The sequence below is a fragment of the Nymphalis io genome, chromosome 14 (assembly GCF_905147045.1).
Source record: "Nymphalis io chromosome 14, ilAglIoxx1.1, whole genome shotgun sequence".
NCBI lineage: Eukaryota > Metazoa > Arthropoda > Insecta > Lepidoptera > Nymphalidae > Nymphalis > Nymphalis io.
This window is the reverse complement of record NC_065901.1, coordinates 7813078-7836075: the sequence shown is the minus strand read 5'-3', so window position 1 is coordinate 7836075 and position 22998 is coordinate 7813078. Positions and strand designations below refer to the sequence as shown.

General features: G+C 30.8%; 3 protein-coding genes across 3 annotated transcripts; 1 reads left to right on the top strand and 2 right to left on the bottom strand.

The window, feature by feature from the left end:
* Window positions 1–1470: 1470 nt before the first annotated feature.
* Window positions 1471–14178, bottom strand: LOC126773156 (ejaculatory bulb-specific protein 3-like). Its single transcript, XM_050493793.1, has 5 exons — window positions 14044–14178; window positions 10164–10335; window positions 8963–9081; window positions 3116–3293; window positions 1471–2385 (listed from the first exon to the last, which is right to left on the bottom strand). The coding sequence occupies exons 1-5, from the start codon at window positions 14056–14058 to the stop codon at window positions 2246–2248; spliced, it is 624 nt and encodes a 207-aa protein (XP_050349750.1). The 5' UTR covers window positions 14059–14178; the 3' UTR covers window positions 1471–2245.
* A 1195-nt stretch (window positions 14179–15373) lies between these two features.
* LOC126773148 (dr1-associated corepressor homolog) lies at window positions 15374–17990 on the top strand. Its single transcript, XM_050493785.1, has 2 exons — window positions 15374–16148; window positions 16369–17990. Exons 1-2 carry the CDS (start codon window positions 15642–15644, stop codon window positions 17002–17004), a joined length of 1143 nt encoding a protein of 380 aa, XP_050349742.1. The 5' UTR covers window positions 15374–15641; the 3' UTR covers window positions 17005–17990.
* A 1056-nt stretch (window positions 17991–19046) lies between these two features.
* LOC126773506 (uncharacterized) lies at window positions 19047–20135 on the bottom strand. The gene has a single exon (XM_050494456.1). It carries the CDS (start codon window positions 20133–20135, stop codon window positions 19047–19049), a length of 1089 nt encoding a protein of 362 aa, XP_050350413.1.
* Between the last annotated feature and the right edge of the window lie 2863 nt (window positions 20136–22998).

Sequence of the window (22998 nt, the reverse complement as noted above, 5' to 3'; positions counted from 1 at the left end):
GCGATTCAATAAACTAGGTCTAATCCAACAGCTCCTTTCCCTTTGAAGGGAACCAGCGATAATAATTCCACAAGCTGCTATCAATAGATCACTGTCATCATCCATGTTTAATGATTATTTTTATTTAAAATTATCCTAGAGATACAGCCATAGTGATTTTTTACAAAAAAATTGCGAGTAACTTAAAGAATCAAAATTAAAAATCGAAAAGTTGTACAGTTTTGGATCTGTAATTTAAAAATGCTTGAAGATTGTTTTTGTTTTATAACTGGTTATTATTAACTAGGATGTACCCTAGCAAGAAATACAAAAAAAAATAGGGAAAATACGTTGATTTTTTTTTTATTGAATTTTAGAATCTTAAACATCCTTTAAATAAAAAAAATATTAAAAAATTAATAACTCGAAAACGATACACTTTTGCATAAGCATTTTGGGGGTCATTTGATAGCTATTGTCCTGAACTATAACCCTTTAAAAGGATCGTGACATATTACCCTGTAACCCTGTATATATATGGCAAGATGATACGATGCACCAGGACCTCTAAATTTATGTGAATATTATATTTCCTTTATAGCAATACCAGTTTCTTTACGTTTTTAATTCCCATCATGAAGAAAAATATGAAAGTAAGGGCTCGTAGAACCTTCGATTTTTTTCTCAATACACTATCGCGTCTAGGCCTTTATTCATCTAGTTAAACCATTGGTACTCTGTGTCTGTATAACAAATAGCTCTTAACTTTGTGCACTTTATTTTTCAATAGCACTTGTGTATATAATTTTGTACATATCTTATTTCTCTTACAAAACGATGCTGGGCTTTGGCCAGACAGACTCTGGAGTCTCGGCGCTTATTGAATTTTATATTTGGGTGAGATGCACTCATCCATTATTTTCTTTGAAAATATCCCAACGTTTAAATATTTCTAAATACTATTTTGCAAAATTATTTCTCGATATATTTTCTATTTTAAATTACCATAAGGAAAATTGATTCTGATCGAATTATTTCGTTAAATTGCCATTATAATATGTGTAGTGTCCATTTATACAATAAAGTAATGTTCTGCTTTTTTATTACTACCGTTACAGCCGGACCTCCCAAAATGGCTCCAATGTCCCAAATTAAAATTTAGAAGCCAAAAGGTTTTGAAAAATCTTACGTATTGCCCTACCCGTTGTCTCAGCCTTAGGATAAGATAGTCTTTCGTTGAGATATTCACTCGAATATATTACTACATGAATCGACAAAGTTCATAATGCGTTTCAATTTCTGTCAAGTAAAATGTTTAACGGAAAACTAAAGAAAACTGCTCGTTTTTATCAAATACTTAATACCAACGACTTAATAGATATATAAACGTTTTTTAACGATATATAATTATTAATAACGTTTTAAAATAGCTTTTAATAGATGATGCAAAATGAATAAAAAATACACACGTTTCTTTAATAGTATTTTATTGTTGATAATTTTAGTTACGGTTTCAGCTCTATAGTATTAAAAAACAGGAAACATAACAGAATGCATTCACGACTATAACAAATACATTATCTTTTCACACAACTAAATCTATTTTCTATTTAATGAATTAATTGTGACTGATTCATGTATCGAAATAAATATATATCTGCATCTGGTATTTTCTTTTATAGAGATAAGACACTTTAATATTGGGAACCCTTTAAGGGCGAACAAACAACACCTTAGATTAAAATAATCTAGTAATACATTATTTCATAAAATATTTACTTAGAAATAAGTTCATTAAATACCTTATTTTTTTTAGAAAATATTTACAATATCAAGACCCACTTTTTAACTAACATTACGTAAATTTACAAAAAATATTCTTTGAAATATGATTTTTTATGACATAAATTTCTTGATATCCTTGAAAATTAAAGGATTAAAATGAATAAACAAAAAAACATGATAGGTATATGAGTTCATTTCAACAAAGCAATGTGCGGCTTGCATTACTTAAAGTCGTTATTACTAGGTACGTACACACATGCATATATATAATCATTAATAAGTTTACCAGTAAAGCATTTAACATTTGAAATTAAACTCATCGTCAGTGATGGTGTGGATACTTATTAAAAATAAAGGTATTACGTGTAAAAACCCTTAAACACCATAAATTGTGAAATAATGTAACATCCATTTTTGGCGTTTCACTTATGTTTATTTATTGCTTTTAGTAATATAGCCTTCACATCTGATATATTACTGCTTAACCGGAGTACTGGCGAACTATCTTTGCCCATTGTTGTGGAAAATTTCTTTGCACGTAGGATAGAGTGCGTTGAATTTGTTTGGTTTCTTGTGGTGAGCATTGTGGGCAGGCTCCTCTTAGAACTAATGGTGCAAGAGCTGGAAAAAAATGTTAAATTGTATCAGGTTTAGCTTTGACCGTTAATCGGATAAAAAATCTGTAATTTTAAGCAATAGAATAACAAAAGGTTATTTATAGCTAATTGATTAAATTTTCAAATTAAAATAAAAACTTTGAATTCATTTAGCAATATAAATAAAACGACGAATGAATGAATAAGACTCATTTGTCATTAAAATCGATTGATCACGCTTTTTCTAATCGACCTACTTCTTAACCAAAATTAGATATCAACGGACCATGAAAAGATTAGAAAATAAATTTTATAAGTCTTCGCAATTTTATTTTATCCTGTAAGTAATTGACAAAGGGAGAAAATTTCCTTCCTATAGTAATACAAATTTCAAAAAAAAAGATTTTTTTTGAGAATTGCATTTTATCCAAGATAACGAGAGCCGCTTTTATAAGACACAATTACATTGAGATTTGAATTTTGTGTAAACTATGTGTTATCAGATTGGCCGTACAAACGATATTTAATTTAAATGACACTTTAATCAAACAGTCTGTTGAATTTTGAATCTCATTTTAGGCCTTCTCTTCTTTTCTGCTAAAATTGTGTTCGAAATATCATATTATCATTTATTATACCATATATTTCATAACCAAATCCTAAACTTAAATGTTTTCTCTTCTTCAACATGCACATCAGAACCTCAATCGGTTATGTAAATCGTGAGAAAAATGCACTATTATAAAACAACTTACTTTTCAATCGTTTTCCAATTGGATCACACGGTGCCTCTCCGAGAGCACATTTGAGTTGTCTCTGAATAAAACGCTTATCATTAAGGGCATCTTCTAGAGCTGTGTCTGATACTTGTGGCCTCTGGCTCTGGGTAGCACACACCGACACCATAGCACATAGCACCAGAATGTACATAAGCTGTAAAATAAAGTATATTATTTTATTGTTCCTGGTTATTGAATAGGAAAAACTAACAGAAGCACTAATAGAAGCATATCAAGGCACTTAAGCTCGTTGAATTCTGAATATGGATAATATTATTGTTATTTTTATATAACTTGTTTTTTACTGCCTGTGTATTTAATTTGAGGCATATTTATTAAATATTTGCCATGTAACTCGATTCCAAAAATACACATAAACGATAAATATATCGCAACCGGACAAGGGTCGTCTTCAACCAAACAAGTCACTTAAAAAATTACTTGTATGTTTTATTAAGGTAAAAAAACAAGTCCATATACAAACAAATGTGTAAAAAGAAATAATCAAGATATTATTAATGTTGAACTGTATAAAGTGGCATCAATGTTTATTTATTTGAAAAAACATGTTTTTTCTTTGACGACCTTGCTGATTAAATACGAGTAAATGACATGACTGTGTTGTTAAGAAACTCTGAATGCTCGCTGTAAGTCATATGTGACACGCGATTTTAAATAACACTGACACCATAGCGGAACGTGCTCAGGAATTTAATTATTAACCAATCTTCAACAATCGATTATGATACTCGTAGCTATCATACGCATAGCTATCGATTTAGTTTAATGATTTTATACTATTAACAATGAACTGTCTCTTGTATATGAGTTTAGTTAAATAACGAACGAGTTTCAGTTTAACCAGGGTCGCCATTTTATTTTGTTAAGAACTAGGGCAACAAAAGTTTATTAAAATCATACTGAATCTTCGTCTCAATTATTTATTAATACTCTTTATTTATTTTTTTATACTATAAGGGCATCTGGCATAATCACAACTTATACTCATAGCCTTCCGGCACCTAACCTTCTGTCAATATATAAGGTATATATATGAATAAAATAATATGAATTCAATTTTGTTAATTAATCATTAACCATAAAATCACTACAATCAATCTGTATTACGTTAAGCTAATAACGACCTAACTATTAGAAACTTTAAATTGTTACGAAACATTTACGTAATTTTATCACAGTAGTGTTGTTGGAACAAATTTAAAAATGAGGCAATCATCAAAATACAATGAATTTTTCCGCCTCTATAAACTTAAAACCTGCTTAGAACACTCTGGAGTCCAGGTTGCCCTTGAAACAAGGAGGCGTCCTGGAAAAATTGATCGATCCATCACTGATACTTTCTTTTTAAATAATACGATAGTACGAATTGTCAATAGCTTGTTTTTGTTTACTGTGGTCGAAAATAAGTATTTTGTATACATCATATTGTTTCAAAGGGGTTTTCCACTATATATCATTTATATTTTTAATATTTAAAGGCATTGCTACACTGCGTCATACCAATGTGCCAGTTCCATGAGAATATTCTATTTACATATTTACGACATGGTACTGACACTAATCATTTACAATCAATTAGTTGGCAATTTCTGTATTCATCAAAATATCACAAGCAGTTACACAACAGGACACAATTTTTTGTCGACAGGTAGGATACTTACAAAATCTTTTGTCATTAGTGTGTTAACAACACAAAATTTGCTATTTTTCTTTTTGTGCGTCACCAGCAAAGCTTTACTCTTTTAAAGCTTAAAGTTTAACCGAAGTTTTGACTGTGCAATAATTTGGTTTTATACGGAATATTTATAAAAAATAGTACGTCGAAAGCTATATTTAATTTAAATTTATGTTTTAAACATAGCGGAATGTTTGCTTACCTGCTTGCTACGGCAATGAGTTGTGATTACTCATTCTCATCTTAAATATAAAAATATACAACTACAAATTATATTTTATTACGTAAGACTTTTACAACCAATGTCGAAGAAGTTATTTTACAAGTCGATTTCGTCTTAGTAAAATTACTACCTCTCTTAATAGAGTATTATATATTTCATGTATGTAGTTGCAGTTTAACTTTACTTATAGCTAACGCTGTAACGCTTGTAAAACATATGAAGGAGTAGACATGAATTTATATAAATTTAACTGTAAGGCGCTTACAGGTGAAGGCATTTCCTAATACCTTGCTATTTGTTTGTTGCTAAGTGTTTAATTACTTCTCTTTTGATTTAAGATCGAAAATTTAGTTTGGTTATGAGCCCTTCGGTCGACTTATAAAAGAGGGAAATAAAATCTTTGCACCTTTATTTAATATATATATTGTGGATGGAAATATATATGTATTGTTAACTCCAATAATATTTTTGAAATAGTTTTGTTTTGTTAGTAGAATCGAGATAACCCAATTGTAATACTAGTTTTTCATGTGCTTAATTTATGTTTATAATTCATCTCGTGCTCGGCGCTGAAGGAAAATATATATAGTGAAAACGTTCACTCAAATTCTGCCCCATGTGTACACCAACCCGCATTGGACGTGCGTGACGAAATAAGCTATAAATCTTCTCCACAAATACAGAGCAGATAAGGCCCAGCAGTGGGACGTTTAAAGGCTGTTACTTTATTTATTTTAATCTACCAATTTTGGTCTTAGCACAGTCTTAGATTGGGAATTATAACTTACGAGTATAAGATGTACGTAACTTTTAAGAGAAAGGCAGAATGAGACTTGGGCTTCGTGTTTGTAATTACTGACTCATTTAACTTTAACACGAACGAGTTCCAACGTGTTTTGTGTAATATAGTACTATAATAAAGCCATGTATGCAACGATCGATGATCTTATTGAGAGATACTGTATATTGTACGTTATGTACAAGTTAAGTTATTGTTAATCATTTATTATTATAATATTTAAAATGTATTGCTTATTATGTAGGAAATTATATATAATAATTATATAATTTGGTTAAAGAAATCGTTACTACATTAATAGTACTAGAAATATATATTACCTATTTATACGTATGTATGTTTCCACATACGTAATAAATAACTTGTTCTTAAACCTCACTGTCCTATTTCTATTAATCAATTTGGTATAGTTACTTTATTGATACGGAAAAAATATTTGATTGATAAGGATATAATTAAATTAAAAAGTAGTTTATAAAAGAATACATTTTTAAAGTCCAATCTTAACTGAGGTAAAGGAGAAAGGAAAAAAAAATTTTGGTGTTGTTTGGAAATTGGAAAAAATAATGTTTTACAAGATAACATTTCACTATTACCAAAACAAACATTAAATTTAATTAATAATTTAAGCATTTGGACGCACGTAATGAAGCACGTGAAATATTCTTTTATAGAATAATGTTTTACAACTATTTCTTCTACAGTACCATTGAGAACAATACGCATAGATATTTAAGTAATAAGATTAAATTTTTATCGTTTTGTAATTTAACGAAATAATAATGTTTAAATGATATAATTGTTAAAAAAAATATGATTTAGAAAATAATATAATTACTTAGTAATATAATCTTAGTTTTAACACTCTTTCTTTTCTTTTTATTTCAGAAATGAATAGAAAATAATAATTGAAAGTAATTAAATAATACCTACTCTTAATTTGCATTAAATATGATTTTCTTAAAATAAGGTAGGTAAATAATGTAGGTAGGTATAGGTATATTCTTAATAAAAGAACAAATGTCGCACATATTTTTTTTTTCTTTGGAACTGGTTCGAGTCTAAACGATAGTTCGACTACGTTTAAACTTGAAACTAGGCGAAATATCAAATTTTGATATGCGATAAACTATACTATTTATAATATTTGATGTACAAACGCTTAACAAATAGCCTATCACCGTAAATCGATTTTTAACATTTTACGATCATTGAGTTTCATTCTTTAGAGAATAGATTTGCTGGAATAACCTTGTATAATATTGTTTGAGTCATGACACACGAGGTACACAAGGATGACCGTGTAATACTTAAAGTAAACCAAAAACGAGGATAATTATCGTCAAGTTCAAACAGATTAAAAAATTGCAAGTATTAATTTCTTATCTCATCGTAATTGTCCTTCACCTATTTATATACAAATAAAAAATTGTAGAATGAGGTTTGTATTTTATCCCAAAATTTAATAGATATAGAAAGATAAAAAAATATGGTTTGGGTTCGTTGATGTCTTTAATATGAGAACATGCTATATTTATTCATCTTGATAATGTATCATGTGTCTACAACTTTTAATTATATAATATAATAATGCTTGAAAACTGAGCTTCAATTATTGAAAATCATTCCATGTATATATTTAAAAAAATATATAATAAAAAACGTATACTGTAATTAAACTTTTATCATTTGTTCATATTTCAAAATAGAACAGCATAAGTTAAATAATATCAAATAATAAAAGTGAATCAAGCAAGTAAAAAATTGCACCCTTCACGAGTTCAACAATCTACATTCGACGAAAGCTTTACAACGTGATGCGAACAGGAAAATTGACGTTATTATGAAATCATAAAATAATATTCTTACCTGCATCCTTATTCGTTCTGGTATAACTTGGTACACTTTTACTTTCCGTGAGTCCCAAATGACCCGGATTTAACGAGTGATTTCTAAACTGTTTCACGGTTCGCGTGCAAATGCAAACTGGGTGCGTTGCAGCGAGCGCGCGGTCGTAGAGAGAATGCTTCGAAGGTAATGCCGTAACCGCTTACTTAACAAGACCCCCTCTTTCCTTGCCAATTTGTATATGTACAGTTCAATCACATAGAATTTGTAAAAACAAATCTACGATAACTTTACATCAAGGTGTCTTTTGGTTATTTAATATATTTAAAACTATATATATGTAAATAATAATACCTAAGAGAGATATTCTAATGTACTAAATAATAAGAAATTAATTGTGTATTATTAGTCAGATATATAATCATATGAATAATAAAGTCTTAAACATAGGAAAATTGAAAAACGTTAAAAAAATTATAACTTATCAAAAAGTTGCATGCACACCTAATCATCTTTTTAATTTAGACCCCGTGCAACGATAAAAATAAAACAACAACTTCAAATTTAATAAATCAATATAAGTTTAAAATTGTAATATTTTGATATTCATTTGCGTAAATTCTCTGGAAATGAACTGTACCTATATAACTATGCGTTCGTTACGTGACAGAAAAATGACTAAATAGTATAAAAACAGACCATCCGGCACAACATTTTATTATATAAACAAAATTATAGATAAATAGACAACCTAAATAACTCCTTAATATTGTAACCTATAATTTAGGTCAAAGTTTTAAAATACATAAGTCCAATTTTATCGTGTTTCCGGTATTAATAAACAAAACACAAAATTTACTAAAGTATCTGTGTTAAATAATGTTCGTAGTTTATTTTATTTTGTTATTGAGACCATATATTATAAATTGTTTACTCGTTAATTAGGACAATAAAGTGCAAATAAGTGTCTTTAACTGAACTAACATTAATTGATTATATATTAATTATATTCAAAACAATCTAAATATATTTTAATAACTGCGAATGTATTATTATAATCAAACAATTGTTTCGTATTTAATTGGTAAATTAAATACATTATCCTTCGTATAAAAAAACCATTTCTATGGTTTCGTTATAATATCGTCCATACGAATGTTTATAATAACAAATATTTATTTTAATGTATAGTAATTGTAAGTTATAATGTTCTTGGTGTTATTATTGATATTTTTTCTCTCAGCCATATTGACGAACAATTTTTGCCCATTCCCACGGATAGTTTCTCTGGACGTATGCAAGTGTGCGACGAATCTGACGCGTTTCTTGCGGAGAACATTGACGACATGAGCCACGCAACACTAGGGGGGCTAATGCTGAAAAAGTAATTGTCGTTACCTAGTGTTTTGATGTAAAGGTGAACAAGAATAAAAATATAAGTTATACTAATATATATAATTATATAACGTTATCAAAACAGCGTGCATACTATACTTTCTCTAGGATATAGACTTAAAATACTACACATAATTATATATATATATATTTATATCAGTTAATTATTGTGTAAAATAATCTATGTATTGTTACAAATACGTACACACGTATAAGTAAACGTAAATAGCTTTTTTATTCCATAGGTAAAATAAATTGGGTTTTTATAAAACTGCCAAAAATTTCGTAAAAGTATCACACTTATATTTATTACTTTACTACTTCTGAATATCATATTGCGGTTTGATGAAATACTAAAATTATCAGAGTCAATATTAGAGCTTTGTCTGCACGGACCGGCGCCTGTCTGGGTGAATAACTCCCACACATCAATTATTCTACTAAACCGCTAAACATTAAGACCCTTTATTGCGGCGTAAGGCGTTGAGGTTTGCAAAGTGAGTAATTGCAGAAACAAAAGGGACATCGCGTGTTCGACCCCGTGGTTGGCGGTGCATTAACATTATAAGAAATGGTTTGTTCTTTTTTAATGCCAGTGTCTACGGACGAAGGTGACAACTAATACCATATTTATGACACAGGTACTATTAACACTAGGTACTAAAATATTTTTTTAAATAAATAAAACTATAAAAAGTACTGTTTGCTGAAGTAGAACTGAAATGGATCGAAAAAAGTTTTATACACAATAATAATTTCTAGTTTTGTCTTCTTAATTCTGTGAGTAAATTATTGCGATAGATTTGCATATGTATGAAGATAAAATAAAATAAAAATTCTAAAGATTTGTTTGCGTTAATTACGAAAAATATTACTTAATTATTATATTATGAATTACTTTTTTTATAAAGTATTAATGAAATGTTCAATAGGAAAATATAAGTAATTAATATAGCCTTATTATAAATTTTACTAAAAATTATCAAAGCAAAATAAAAAACGCTTCGTTTGTATGCCTGAAAATACATAGTAAATATTAAGAATAGTTTTAAATAGTACGTACTTCTGAGTCTTATGCCCACGGGGTCACATGGCCCCTCCCCTAGCGCACATTTAATGTGCCGCTGCATAGTTCCTCGGTCAGTTAGAATTTTCTCTAGCTGAATATCTGACATCTGTGGCAATGCCATTACTGAGACACAGACGAGAGTCAGTAAAATGATCGATAATAAGCCCTGAAAAGAAGGTAATTAATATTAAACGGATGCTAACTTTTTTCTATTTTTACGATAAGTTATTTAAAAAACATTTTATGAAACAAAGACCGACTAAAAACCCTATAAAGATTTATTCAAAACATGTTATATGTAAAACATAACCAATCGGCCATCGTAATTATCATCGTATTTACAAATATCGATTACGATATTCCTCAAATAGATACCATTGAATAAAGAATATTTATATATATATATGTACATATAATAATATAAAAAAGCCGAGATTGCCCTGTGGTAAGAACGCGTGAATCTTAACCGATGATCGTGGGTTCAAACCCGGGCAAGCACCACTGAATTTTCATGTGCTTAATTTGTGATTATAACTCATCTCGTGCTTTACGGTGAAGGAAAACACCGTGAGGAAACCTGGATGTGTCTAATTTCACTGAAATTCTGCCACATGTGAATTCTACCAACCCGCATTGGAGCAGCGTGGTGGAATAAGCTCCAAACCTTCTCCTCAAAAAGAGGAGAGGCCTTTAGCCCAGCAGTGGGACATTCACAGGCTGTTACGGTATATAATAATCAAAAATAACTATATCAACTTCTCTTAATATTTTATGCTTCGTGATAATATCTATGAGTTTTAATTCTATTACGTTACAGGACTCATTATGATCGTTCAGATGAACTAGAAATAACAGAACTTCCGGACTTAATCGGATAAGTATACAGTTATCGTCGTCCGGTATTCTATTGCATTTCCGATAACGACTACGTCGGACGAGATTAATAATAAGTACTGCAAGGTATTTCTACAAACATTCATACCATCTCGGCCGAAGAAACAATTGAAAATAACAAATTAATGTACAATTGTAAAAGTGAAATTTGCACACCAAAGTGTTGTTGAGCTTCAAGTGTTCCTTCACAGATACTTTACGACTCTAAAATATTTAATTAACTGATGTGTTACTACAACACTAACGCTTAAGATAAACTAAATAATCATTAAACAAGTCGTAGACTCCTAATAAAAATACAGGTGTATACAATAAGTAGAGAATTTGATAGGTCTTTAAATTTTAAATAAATTGAAGTTTACCAATAACTTACCCATTAAATAAGAAACATCTCTAATTGCTTTGAATTTAATATAAATGATATATATTTAAAGTTTAAGGCATTAGCATAAGCAACAAATTAATGCGGAATAATAAGCAACCGATCTGCATATAGTATAATTCACAAAAATACGGAAGATAGTATAAATTCAATATGGCCAATCATGAACCTTGAAAGTTCATTCCCTGTAAGCCAAAGATTCTTGTTTTGTTAAGTAGCCTTTGAGATTTTTACAGTTTACCGTTCTTTGTTCGCATGATTTTTAAGAGTCAATCGAATCGACAAACAGTTATATTTCATTTTAAAGTCAATTTGTTTAGCCAATAAATAATTTAATTTTATAAAGATGGAAGATTTGTTTGTTGGTAATCGATAAACATTACAACTGCTGAACCGATTTTAATGATTCTTTTACCATTATAGTAGTATAGTATAGAAATTATACTCGTATATATGGTATTTCAATTTTAGTAATAAGGCGTTTTAAGTCTGAAATAATGGATTTGTAAAACAAGCCAGAAAAAAGTTCTATCGAGCTGCTTTATAGTTACGCGCGCGCGTGTGTACGTACGAATTCTACAGGGACGAAGCTGCAGGCACAGCTAGTTGTAAATATTTTATGCTTATTGAATAATATGTATATATATAGCTATATGTCATTAATAATAAAAAAATACATACATACAGAGCGGCCGAGTTAATCTAATTTAATTTGCATAGTTCATTGGTAATGAGAATAAAAGGAGTATGAGTATAAATAAATGGAAGTAAGTTTGGATGGTTTTTGCTGAACTCGGAAGTCTTTAATTTAAGAAAAAACTTATCCCATAAGTTGGTTTATGAATGATTTTATATGAATTAAATCCCATTAATTATGAAGTTTTATACATAGTGGTTATTTGTTAAATTAGTTCAAAATTAAATTATATATTTCTTTTAAACTTCGCACTATATTTATCGGGGAAGAATCTACTAGTACTTATATACTTATAGTACTACTTTTACCGGACGTTTATTGTTCGTTGAGCAGTAAAATCAAATACATTTAAGCCCATATATTACTGGTGGTAGGGCTTTGTGCAAGCTCGTCTGGGTAGGTACCACCTACTCATCAGATATCCTACCGCAAAATAGCAGTACTTGTGTTCCAGTTTGAAGAGTGAATGAGCCAGTGTAATTACAGACACAAGGGACATAACATCCTAGTACCCAAGGTTGGTGGTGCATTGGCTATGTAAGCGATGGTTAATGTTTCTTAGAATGCCAATGTCTATGGGCGTTGGTGACCATTTACCATCATGTAGCCCATACGCTCGTCCGCCTTCCTATTCTTTAGAAAAAAAAATATATATATATATATATATTTCAAAAGACTATCTTTGCCAGTAATTTCTTGTGCGTTGGTGTTTAATTGTGATACGCCTTAAAATGTTGTTGGTGATCAAAAATATTATCAAACTAAGAATTACCTAATTTAGGAAAACCTGCCTTTTCTCTATCCTGTATTACCCCATCATGCAATACCTACTTAAAAAAAATTAATAACGTCTATCACTAATGCTCATGCCTTAAAATCTTTTGTCATAATATTGAATTAGCAATGTCATACCTATATATTTTCTTTTAATTCGGAAGCAATTCTAACGAATTGGCTCAAATTTGGTGTTTAGATAAGGTTTTGTTTTTTAATTTAATTTATATGTGCAGTTCAAAAAAATCGCAAATTTAAAAAGAAATATATATATATATATATATATATATATTTTTAGAAAATTTATAAATTATTTCAATAAATTAATTTACTAGTCTTCGTTGATACATATCTATTTTTTTTACTAGGCAATAAAACACCAAGCCGCATTTCATTAAATCTAATGACTTCCGTGTACCTAACTCTAGTATGGATTTTTTTTTTAATATTTATCAGAATATATTTTATCTGTGTCAATAGTTATTAGAGACAACGCGACTTTTTTTTTACTTTGTTTATATGCGGAAATTAATCTCTGTACATTTTTTTATCTTATTGATAAAAAATAGCACAAGATAAAATCATTAAAAAATCCCATACGAAGTCGGGATAGACAGCTAGTTACTAAATAAAATACTTATTATTATTTAAAAACTATATATATAAGTATATATTCGTCCGTGTGTCTTGTTTTATTGAGGTTTGACTTTGAAATGAAACTTAATAATTTACCTATTTAATATTTAGCCTTCATATAAAGCCTAATAATTTCCTTATTAAGCTCTTCTAGATGTATACTCCTATGTACCGAATAAAATATACACATGCTATTTATTATTCTTTGTAAAAAATAATCAATATATAATATTTACATTATTAATTACATATTTCACAAATATTAGTTATTATATTATAACCCATCAATAATAAATATGATATTTTTAAATACAAAATTGGTAATTTATTACAGTTTTGTCAAAATATAAAGTAACTCCAGTTCACGTAGTCAGTCTAATTAACGCATTAAGCACTTCCCGGAATCCCTTGTCTTGTGTGCCACATAAGCTGTTAATCTCTCAACGCCAACAAAGGGAAAAAATATAATAATACAAATAATTTATAAATACCTTCATTATCACCATAAAAGCTTCCCCGAGCTTACGACAATGCTTCAAATTGATCCTTACGGTGAGTATGTGTAATTTTCATTAAACTTTTATATTACGGCACCAGTATTTGGGCAACGTACGGACGACGCATAGGGACAGACTGCCCGTAATCATCGTATTAACTAATCTGGACTCCCTCCCCCTGTTTGAGGTGATTAGGCGTCAGTGTGTTATGATAACTCGTTAACACGAAATTCGACCATTATTTGTACTATTAGTCAATGAATGAGCCGATGGTTCATAACACGAGATTTAAATATTTGTATTGTTATAAACAAAAAGAAAAGTAGATAATGTTTTAATTAGTCTTACGTATTATAATATACAGTGTTTTTCATTTTATTGGCCTGAATATATATCTGGTTGATTTTATTTTTCAATAACTAGCCAACATTATTTGATTGGTTACATAAAATATCAGCCAACATTGACTCATACGATCATACGCCTTCCCAGTTGCTCAGTACCAAAATTGTCATTATATAGCAGTAGCACGGCTTCAGTGGTGAAGTTAATGCCCTAATTTCCTATAGTAAAAAAAATGTAATGAAATTTATCAAATGAAAATACACAAAAAAACACAGTTCATGTAAAACAATAAACGTTGTTACGTCTGCGCGTTTTAAACGTTTGTAAATGCACGTTGCGTTCGAAACGCTCTACCTAGGCAAATAAATAATTATATGTATTTTTATACAGTCTTTATTCCGTACATGTGGTACGATCATTATTATTATGCTTCAAATGAATAAAAATAATGGTAATAAAAATGTTAAGGTCGTTATCCAAGCATTAAACTTTGATTTAATCTAAGCCATTGTATAAAAATCGGAACCTATTGCAAGCTTTCAATAACTTAAACATTAAACTAAAATCTATTCCATAAATCTACTTGTATTGTTTGGGGATAATAGATACCTATTAAATTAAACAGCAAAAATGTTGTTAGGAAAAGGCATCGTGGTGATTGGTGACTATGGACATGTTATAAAGTTAAAATCCTCTAAATTAAACTCAATATAAGTTTCGCACAACTAAAACCTACCCAGATAGTAGTAATTATAGTTATTACCATTATAGTACGCAAACCATATTTAGCACTATTTATTTACTTTTTTTATTATTTATATAAGTACTACAAATTAAATTAAATCAGCATTTTATTTTCATAATGATTTGGGCAAAACAATGATTTTTTCGCTTAATACAATTGAAAATACTAAGACTCCCATGAGAAAATGTCCTTAGTGAAAATGTCAATCTCGATTTGACACAGACTATATAACAACCCAAAAGAATTGTGCAACTTTATACAAATTCACACAATGAATGTCGTTCGATTAAACACTTTCTATATTTTATTTGCAAAATAAACGCTTACTAAATAGCTTCAACTGTAAACTATACTGATTTTTACTTACTGTGAATTAATTGTGATTGTTAACATGAAAAATACCTATAAGCTGCCTAATTAACGACTTGTCAGTCAATCATATGTTAGTAATTAATTATGTCAGTGTTTGTTTACTAATGACAGTTTCGATAATCATAATATAATGAATCTTCCTGGAAATGCTGGAGAGTCGTCGTGTAAGCGACAAGAAAATGGCGACGCTGCTACAGAACCACACCGCCCACTTAAAAAAGCACGCTTTGCTTGGGAAGTTAAAGGAAAATATCATTTGAGAAATGAGATTTCCGAGGGAAAATCTAGTACCATAAATGAAACTGATAGAGCCGGCTCTTCATCGGAACACGAATGCAAGGCGAAATTGGTTGGAAATACTGAACAAAATCTTGAAATACTTGGTGATTATCTATTAAAACAAGATTTCAATTCCTTAGATTCTATCACTGATACCAATGCATCATTATTACCGAGTTCCAACATATCAACAGAGAAACTGCCATACCCGAGATATATCAGTACTTTTGAAAATAGCAGCCGTGACATCAGTGAAAGTAGTAGCAGTACTGGTGATCGTACGTCCATTCCTAAATCTATGGTTTATTCCAATAAAGACATTGAGGATCAGTGCATTGCACGATGGCAGGCCAGACAGGTAAAGTTGAATATTAAAATAAACTACTAACATGATTAAAGGATAATGTTAATGTTTATTTTAATTAATTTTGTTTTTTGTTAAACATAACATGTAAAATCTATAAACAGAAACGTGAATTCCTATTTATTATTCTTATTATATGTTCTAAAAATATAAGTTCATTAAACCATAATTTTACACTTATTTTACCTTTTTATATCAAAGTGATTTATTTCAGATGGCAAAGTGCTTTGTTGACAATACAATAAACCGTGTCCTAGATAACTGGATGATAGCCCCACTGCCCGCTGACATGGACAATAACAGAGTTCTTGCTCTTGATGCTGCAGAATTTATCAACAATTTACCGGGTGATAATAGTATTGAAAATGAGGCTATACTAATGGCAATATCGGCACATGGCTTACAAAATAATTCAAGTTCAAGTAGTAGTAATGAAAATGATTTATCAGAAAATTCAAGCAAAGATTTGTTTTTATCACCACCTGGAAGCCCTCTCCTATCAGATGATGATACCAATTCAGAGACTAAAATTAATAATGATAAGCAAATTAATGTTGAAGAAACATCTACCAGTGGATTAGACATGTCATGGAACTTCACAAAGGATGTAAAAGAGAATGTCAATAGTAATTTACCTTTGTCATTTTATCCTGAAACATCCAGTTCTTCTTATCCATATTATAATGATTCTGATAATCTAAATAGCAGCAATAATGATTATGATGGAGATGAAAATGTCAACTCAAATGATAATGACATAATGACAAATCATTATGATTTTCTTGATGCTGCTGTTTCATTTGCTATACAATACAAGGGTCTTACTTCTTACGGTACAGATTATGGATAATATTCTGAATAACAAAATAGCAATTTAATATTTGCTAACTTAACTTTTTTTATAATTAGTTTATCTACAGATTTTACGGTGATAAGATATAAGCGGTGCAAAATTGGTTAACAATTTTATGTGAATATACTGTCAAAGTACTGTGCATGCTGTTTGTTACCATGTTTTTATGATAAATTTAATTTAATGTCTCTACTGCACAAGATACAAAGTCTTATGCCAGGCCATTGTTTTTTCATTCAGTAAAAAAACTTTAGATCTGATTTTGTACATACTTTATTTGATTATAAGAATATACCGATGAATCTAGTTTCTTAAAAAAATGTATAATTGCTGGTCTTAATTATTTTATTTAATATGAATTGACCATATATGGATGCAAGAATTTGTTTTACGTTAAGTTCAAATATATATTAAAATATAGGTAATATGTAGGTAGTACTTATTAATATTCCATTATTATTGATGTCATGCACACACTTAAGGATTTATACATGAAAGTGATTTATTATTTCTATAAATATCATATTAGAATATGTAATATTTACAATGACGAGTCCCCATTAAAATGTAATAAACGTTATATATGTACAAATATGATGCTTAGATTTTGTCTAATTATTCAATTTAATTTGAGACTTTCTTTAAAGTATGACAGTTGTTGGATAATTGCAAAATAATTGTGATATTATTTTAAACTAATCTCTTAAAGTAACAATCAAATTTTATTAGAAAGTACAAAGTATTAATATAAATTCATATCAAGGCGGAAAGTAAGGTTGCAGATTTATTAAATGATAATTTTATTTAATTAAGTTATGATTTATTATATTTTTATACACTCATATTTAATGTATTTCTTATTTTGCTCTTGATAGTGGAATAGTTACTGATGTAAAGTAAAAGGGCTTATTCTGATAGACATAGGATTGTATGCCATAATGACATAAGTAATTACTGTCAATAAAAAATATATATATAGCCTATGCATTCTATTTCTAAATACCTAAATCATCTCATTTCCTTATTTATTCGAGCATGGAGGTCAATATAAACGTTATGCATATCATATAATATGATTTGTATTCGCAGCTGGCCACGCCAGTAAAGCTCCGATCATAATTTTTCCGACATCTTCAAGAATCAACTAAAACAAAACCTTAATTAATTATACACCTTCATGAATCACCTAAGTCCGTTTCCGGATTCAAAAAGGATAACTCTAAAAACTTATCGCATCATGCCGACAGACGCAGCGGGGGACTTTGTTTTATAATGTCTTCAAAAACGTCTGCTGAGCGATCAAATTAAAATCTATTTAATAAAAAAACTTGTGATGTAAAATTGGAGTGGTGTAAAATTTTGTAACAAGAGTATACCCACACCTAGTATCAAGAGAAGATAAATAAAAGCATGCAACTAAATAAATAGTATTATCACCAGCTCCGAATGTAACGCTGTAGATTAATCGTCTAGACCTATGTGGAACTAAAAAAAATACTATTGAACTTATTCAATTCATTCCATTGTTTTTCTGATTCTACGTAATCGATTCTCTTTGCACTTTCTAAGGTTCTATCTTAACAGCATTTGAAACATAATAATAGAGCCAATTATACCTATAGTACCCGGCGATAAGTATTGCACATCGACCTTTGGAAAGAGACAATCGGCTAATTTCGGCTTTGTAGAGCATTATCTCTATCGCACGAAACACCAACAATCCGGTATCTATAAGAGCTGAATACAATTATGAGTTTGTTTAATTGAATAAAATATACCACTTTTTTTATAAATGCTGTCGTAAAATCAAAAATCGAAATATTTTAATATTGAATTAAAATTAAATTGAAGCATTACACTTTCTCATTGATAGTCAAATTAGAAACTATCACCGGTTCGGAAAAGAAACACCCATCCAATAAGATTATTCACACAAAAACAATATATAGTACATCAGATATAGCATTGTTTACATCGTCATTCTGTACTTGTTTCCATTTAATTTTACATACATAGCAAACACCTTCTAATAAAAACTTTTAATCACCTAAATTCTCAATTCCTTCCCTTTCACTATCTGTGCTCTCCATGAGGTCAATCTCATTGTCACTATCAGCCGTATTTATAACAAGTCTATCAGTGTAATTGTCTAAATCGTGTTGAATTCTTTGATATTCATTCTCACATTTGATCGCATGATCGCAAACCTTTTTCCATTCTTCAGCCCCGATCATGTTTATTTTTTCAGTCAATATTTTTTTTATTGTCGTTAAATTCATATCCACGTTTCTAGCGGCTATATAGCCTTTCAGTTGAGGCCATATATTTTTAATTGGTTTAAAATCTGGATGATATGTTGGCAATCGCAACACAATGTGTCCATGTTCGGCAAGTACCTTGTCCACGGAAAACTTTGTATACCTCTCCTTGTCCTGACATATAATATCATAAATCTGGGGTTTCGTCAATTTTGGGTCAACTGAAATTTCATGTCTGTATAACCAGTTGATCATTTCCTGTTTAATTGTGTTTGAACTGGGAGGTCTTTCAAAGAATTTGTTGTGATATGGTGCGTTGTCGATACCTAGAACAGAATTACTGGGTATATTTGGAATTAATTGATTAACCAACCATTTTTCATACTTATTGTTATTCATTTCATTGTGATAATCGCCTGTAGTATCCGTGGATTTATACATTAAAAAGCCGGGCACAAAGCCTTTTTCGTTCCCCGCGTGAACACTTATCAAACGCTGGCCTTTTACTCCTTTTTTCTTATCATCACTCCAAGTTTTTCCTTTAGTGTGAGATATATGAGTATGTATGTAAGACTCATCCATAAAGAATATATTTTTTCCTGTTTCGCGAAATTTGCGTATTTTGTAGAGGTATTCGATTCGTCTGAGACTCACATCGTGCTTTTCCATAAGAACTTTTCGATTATTTTCCATTTTAGTGAACTGAAATCCCATCTCATGAAGTATTCTTCGCAATGTCTTTTCAGACCCATTGTAATTAATAGCCTCAGATAATTTAGCTTTTAATGATTTTACTGTCGGTAATTCATTAAATCGTAAATGAAAATCGTACACCATCCTTCGAACAACATCATAATCAAAACCGTCCATATCTAAACGAAATTGCTTTTTTGGTCTCCCTTTTTTCGGAGAGCTGAATATAACTGCAGTGGAAGGTGTTTCAGTACTGACTTCGTTTAATATATTGTTCAAAGTTCTTCTTGAAATTCCAGTGGCATTTGCAACTCGCTCTTGAACCTTCTTAAAATAATTACTGACATTATCATTCTCATTTTTTTTAAATCTGTTGGCTTCGCTTACAAAATATTTATAAACATTGTACACTGGCCGCCAAAAAAATCGACCCACCCGTATTTTTTTACTTACAAAGTTGTTATCTTAACTATGCGACGGCCTAGGTGGATTGTTTTACTTATGGGACATACATTTAACATTTTATTACCCACTTGATATTGATTTGGAGGAGTTGTAAGTGTTATTGAGGATATTTGGAATATTTTTAAAGTATTGATAAGAAAACGTTACTTTGTGCACAAAGTGCATGGTTAGTTTATTTCCAGTTTTTAACGCGGAGTCATCTCGGTTCGATGTTTATTTTTGATTAAGTGTATGAAACTTTGTTGCAACAATAATTTTAATAAGTTTAAACATAAAAAATGGATACTACTGAAGCAGAAGCTGCTCAAGTCGTAGCTCTTATTCATGAGGGGTTAAGTCAGCGAAATGTGGCTAGAACACTAAAATTAAGTCTTTCAGCGGTGCGAAGAGTGTACAAACGCTACTTGGAGACTGGGGAGTATCGCCGGAGACCAGAATCTGGCAGGGGGCGTGTCACGAACCCGACCGATGACCGTTTTATTGGTTTGACGTCTTTAAGAAACCGACATCTTTCTGCTGTTGACGTTCAAGGTAGACTCCGAGAAAGTCGTGGAGTGTCTGTGAGTGAAAATACTGTAAGAAGAAGACTTCGAGAGCAAAACTTAACCCCTCACAAGCCAGCAACAGGACCAAAACTCACAGCATCCCATCGACAAGCAAGACTACAATTTGCTAGGCAGCACGTCGATTGGACACTGGACCAATGGGAGACAGTATTGTTCAGTGATGAAAGCCGAATGTCTCTAGTAGGCTCTGATGGACGACGTAACGTCATGCGAAGGCCAGGAGAACGCTACTCTCAGTGTTGCATTCGAGAAACAGTCCGATTTGGTGGAGGCTCTACAATGTTTTGGGGAGGTATTTCTTTGACGGGTCGCACAGAGCTGGTTTTTTTCCGTAATCGTGCTGTTAATGCTGAAACTTACATAACGGACATTATTGGAGCCTCATGTCTGCCTCATGATGCCTTACGCTGGATATATTGGGGATAATTTCCAACTTATGAACGACAACGCACGACCTCACGTCGCTAGAATTGTTAAAGACTATCTCAGGGAAGTCGAAATTCCAGTTATGCAGTGGCCAGCCAATAGTCCGGACTTAAACCCGATAGAGCACCTCTGGGACCAGCTAAAACGTACGGTTCGAGCACGAAATCCAATTCCAGAAACCCTGAATCAACTGGAAGCTGCCCTAACTGAAGAATGGCAACGGACCCCACAGGAAGACATTAAAAAGCTAATCAGGTCACTTAATAGGCGTATGCAGGCAGTAATTAGGTCAAGAGGAGGAAACACTCCCTATTAAAGTAAGATTTAGGCACCCAAATTTGAAAACAAACGGCATAATCGTTTTGTACACAAAAAAATAAAATTGCGTAAAATTTTGTGTTTTCGTGTTTTGTCACATATTTACCTAAAAACCTATTTTTTGCGCACTATTTCTATTTTTGTACAATCCTACAATTGCATTTTTTCATTATCAATCTTAAAAATATAAATATGTGGTAGTTTAAAACCATACGATAGCTTTTTTACAAAAAATGTAGGTGGGTCGATTTTTTTGGAGGCCAGTGTAGATAATTTCGCGTGTTTGACCTAGTAAAGGTTTACCTCTTTTTCCTAAAGAGGCCATCGTACAACTTTAAATTATTTTAAGTTGGGGGTTTTCACAACATTATAGAGTTGTTAATATATATATATATATATATTATTTTGTTGTTAATATTATATATATATATATATATATATAACAACTGAACGCGCCCACTCTATCACACTTAAACAACGACTGAAAAAATTACATATTCTGAACTAATCACAGTGTGCGACAGATCGAACGAAGAAGAGAAGAAGAACGAATCGACTCTACGAAGCCGAAATTAGCCGACTGTCTCTTCAAATGTCGATGTGCAATATTTATCGCCGGGTATAATACTTGATATCCACAAAGTGGGCTCAATTGTGTCGTGAGTTAAAATATTTTTTTCTTCGCGAATGAAATTATTCATCATATAATAAAATTTCAAAATAAAACTTATTGTTAATTTTTTTTTAGTTTTTGTATGTGTTGGTTTTTTATGCTTAGTTATATTTATTCTTAAATATTCTGCCAAGGATAATACCACTATTTAAAATGTCATGGATCGGACAGGGATTTTCAATTCCTGTCGTTACCACCGTATGAAAATAGAAATAAAATGCAAAAAAATATATCTTATTGCACGTTTTCCTGTTTTTGTGCGGAGTATTTTTAAATTTTATTAATTTTTAATATATTCATATAATTGCAGGCCTATCATTTGACGCTATGCTTACCTTCTTCCCCCACCGTAAGCGCCGCTGGGGTTAGGGGGGTACTCAGTACCCCGAGAACCCCCTAAGAATGGAGGCCGCTTGAGCGGGCCAACCGTCGGTGCGTCACGGTAGGATGCGCAAGCGATCCCGTGACGCCCCTTCGACAAGACGGAGAGGGTACCGCTGGTTTTTTAGTGGGTATTTCGGCGCCTTCAGTGCCGGCGAGCCCCACATACCCCCCACCTCATGTGGGGGAAACGCGTAAATGCGTTTTTCCA

Coding starts and splice junctions, on each gene's coding strand:
- LOC126773506 (XM_050494456.1), bottom strand. CDS start 20,135: ATGGACGGTTTTGATTATGATGTTGTTCGAAGGATGGTGTACGATTTT.
- LOC126773148 (XM_050493785.1), top strand. CDS start 15,642: ATGAATCTTCCTGGAAATGCTGGAGAGTCGTCGTGTAAGCGACAAGAA. Junction 16,149..16,368: donor CACGATGGCAGGCCAGACAG/GTAAAGTTGAAT, acceptor GATTTATTTCAG/ATGGCAAAGTGCTTTGTTGA.
- LOC126773156 (XM_050493793.1), bottom strand. Junction 9,082..10,163: donor CGTGGGCATAAGACTCAGAA/GTACGTACTATT, acceptor TTACTTTTTCAG/CATTAGCCCCCCTAGTGTTG. Junction 3,294..8,962: donor CGTGGGAATGGGCAAAAATT/GTTCGTCAATAT, acceptor TTTATTTTACAG/CTTATGTACATTCTGGTGCT.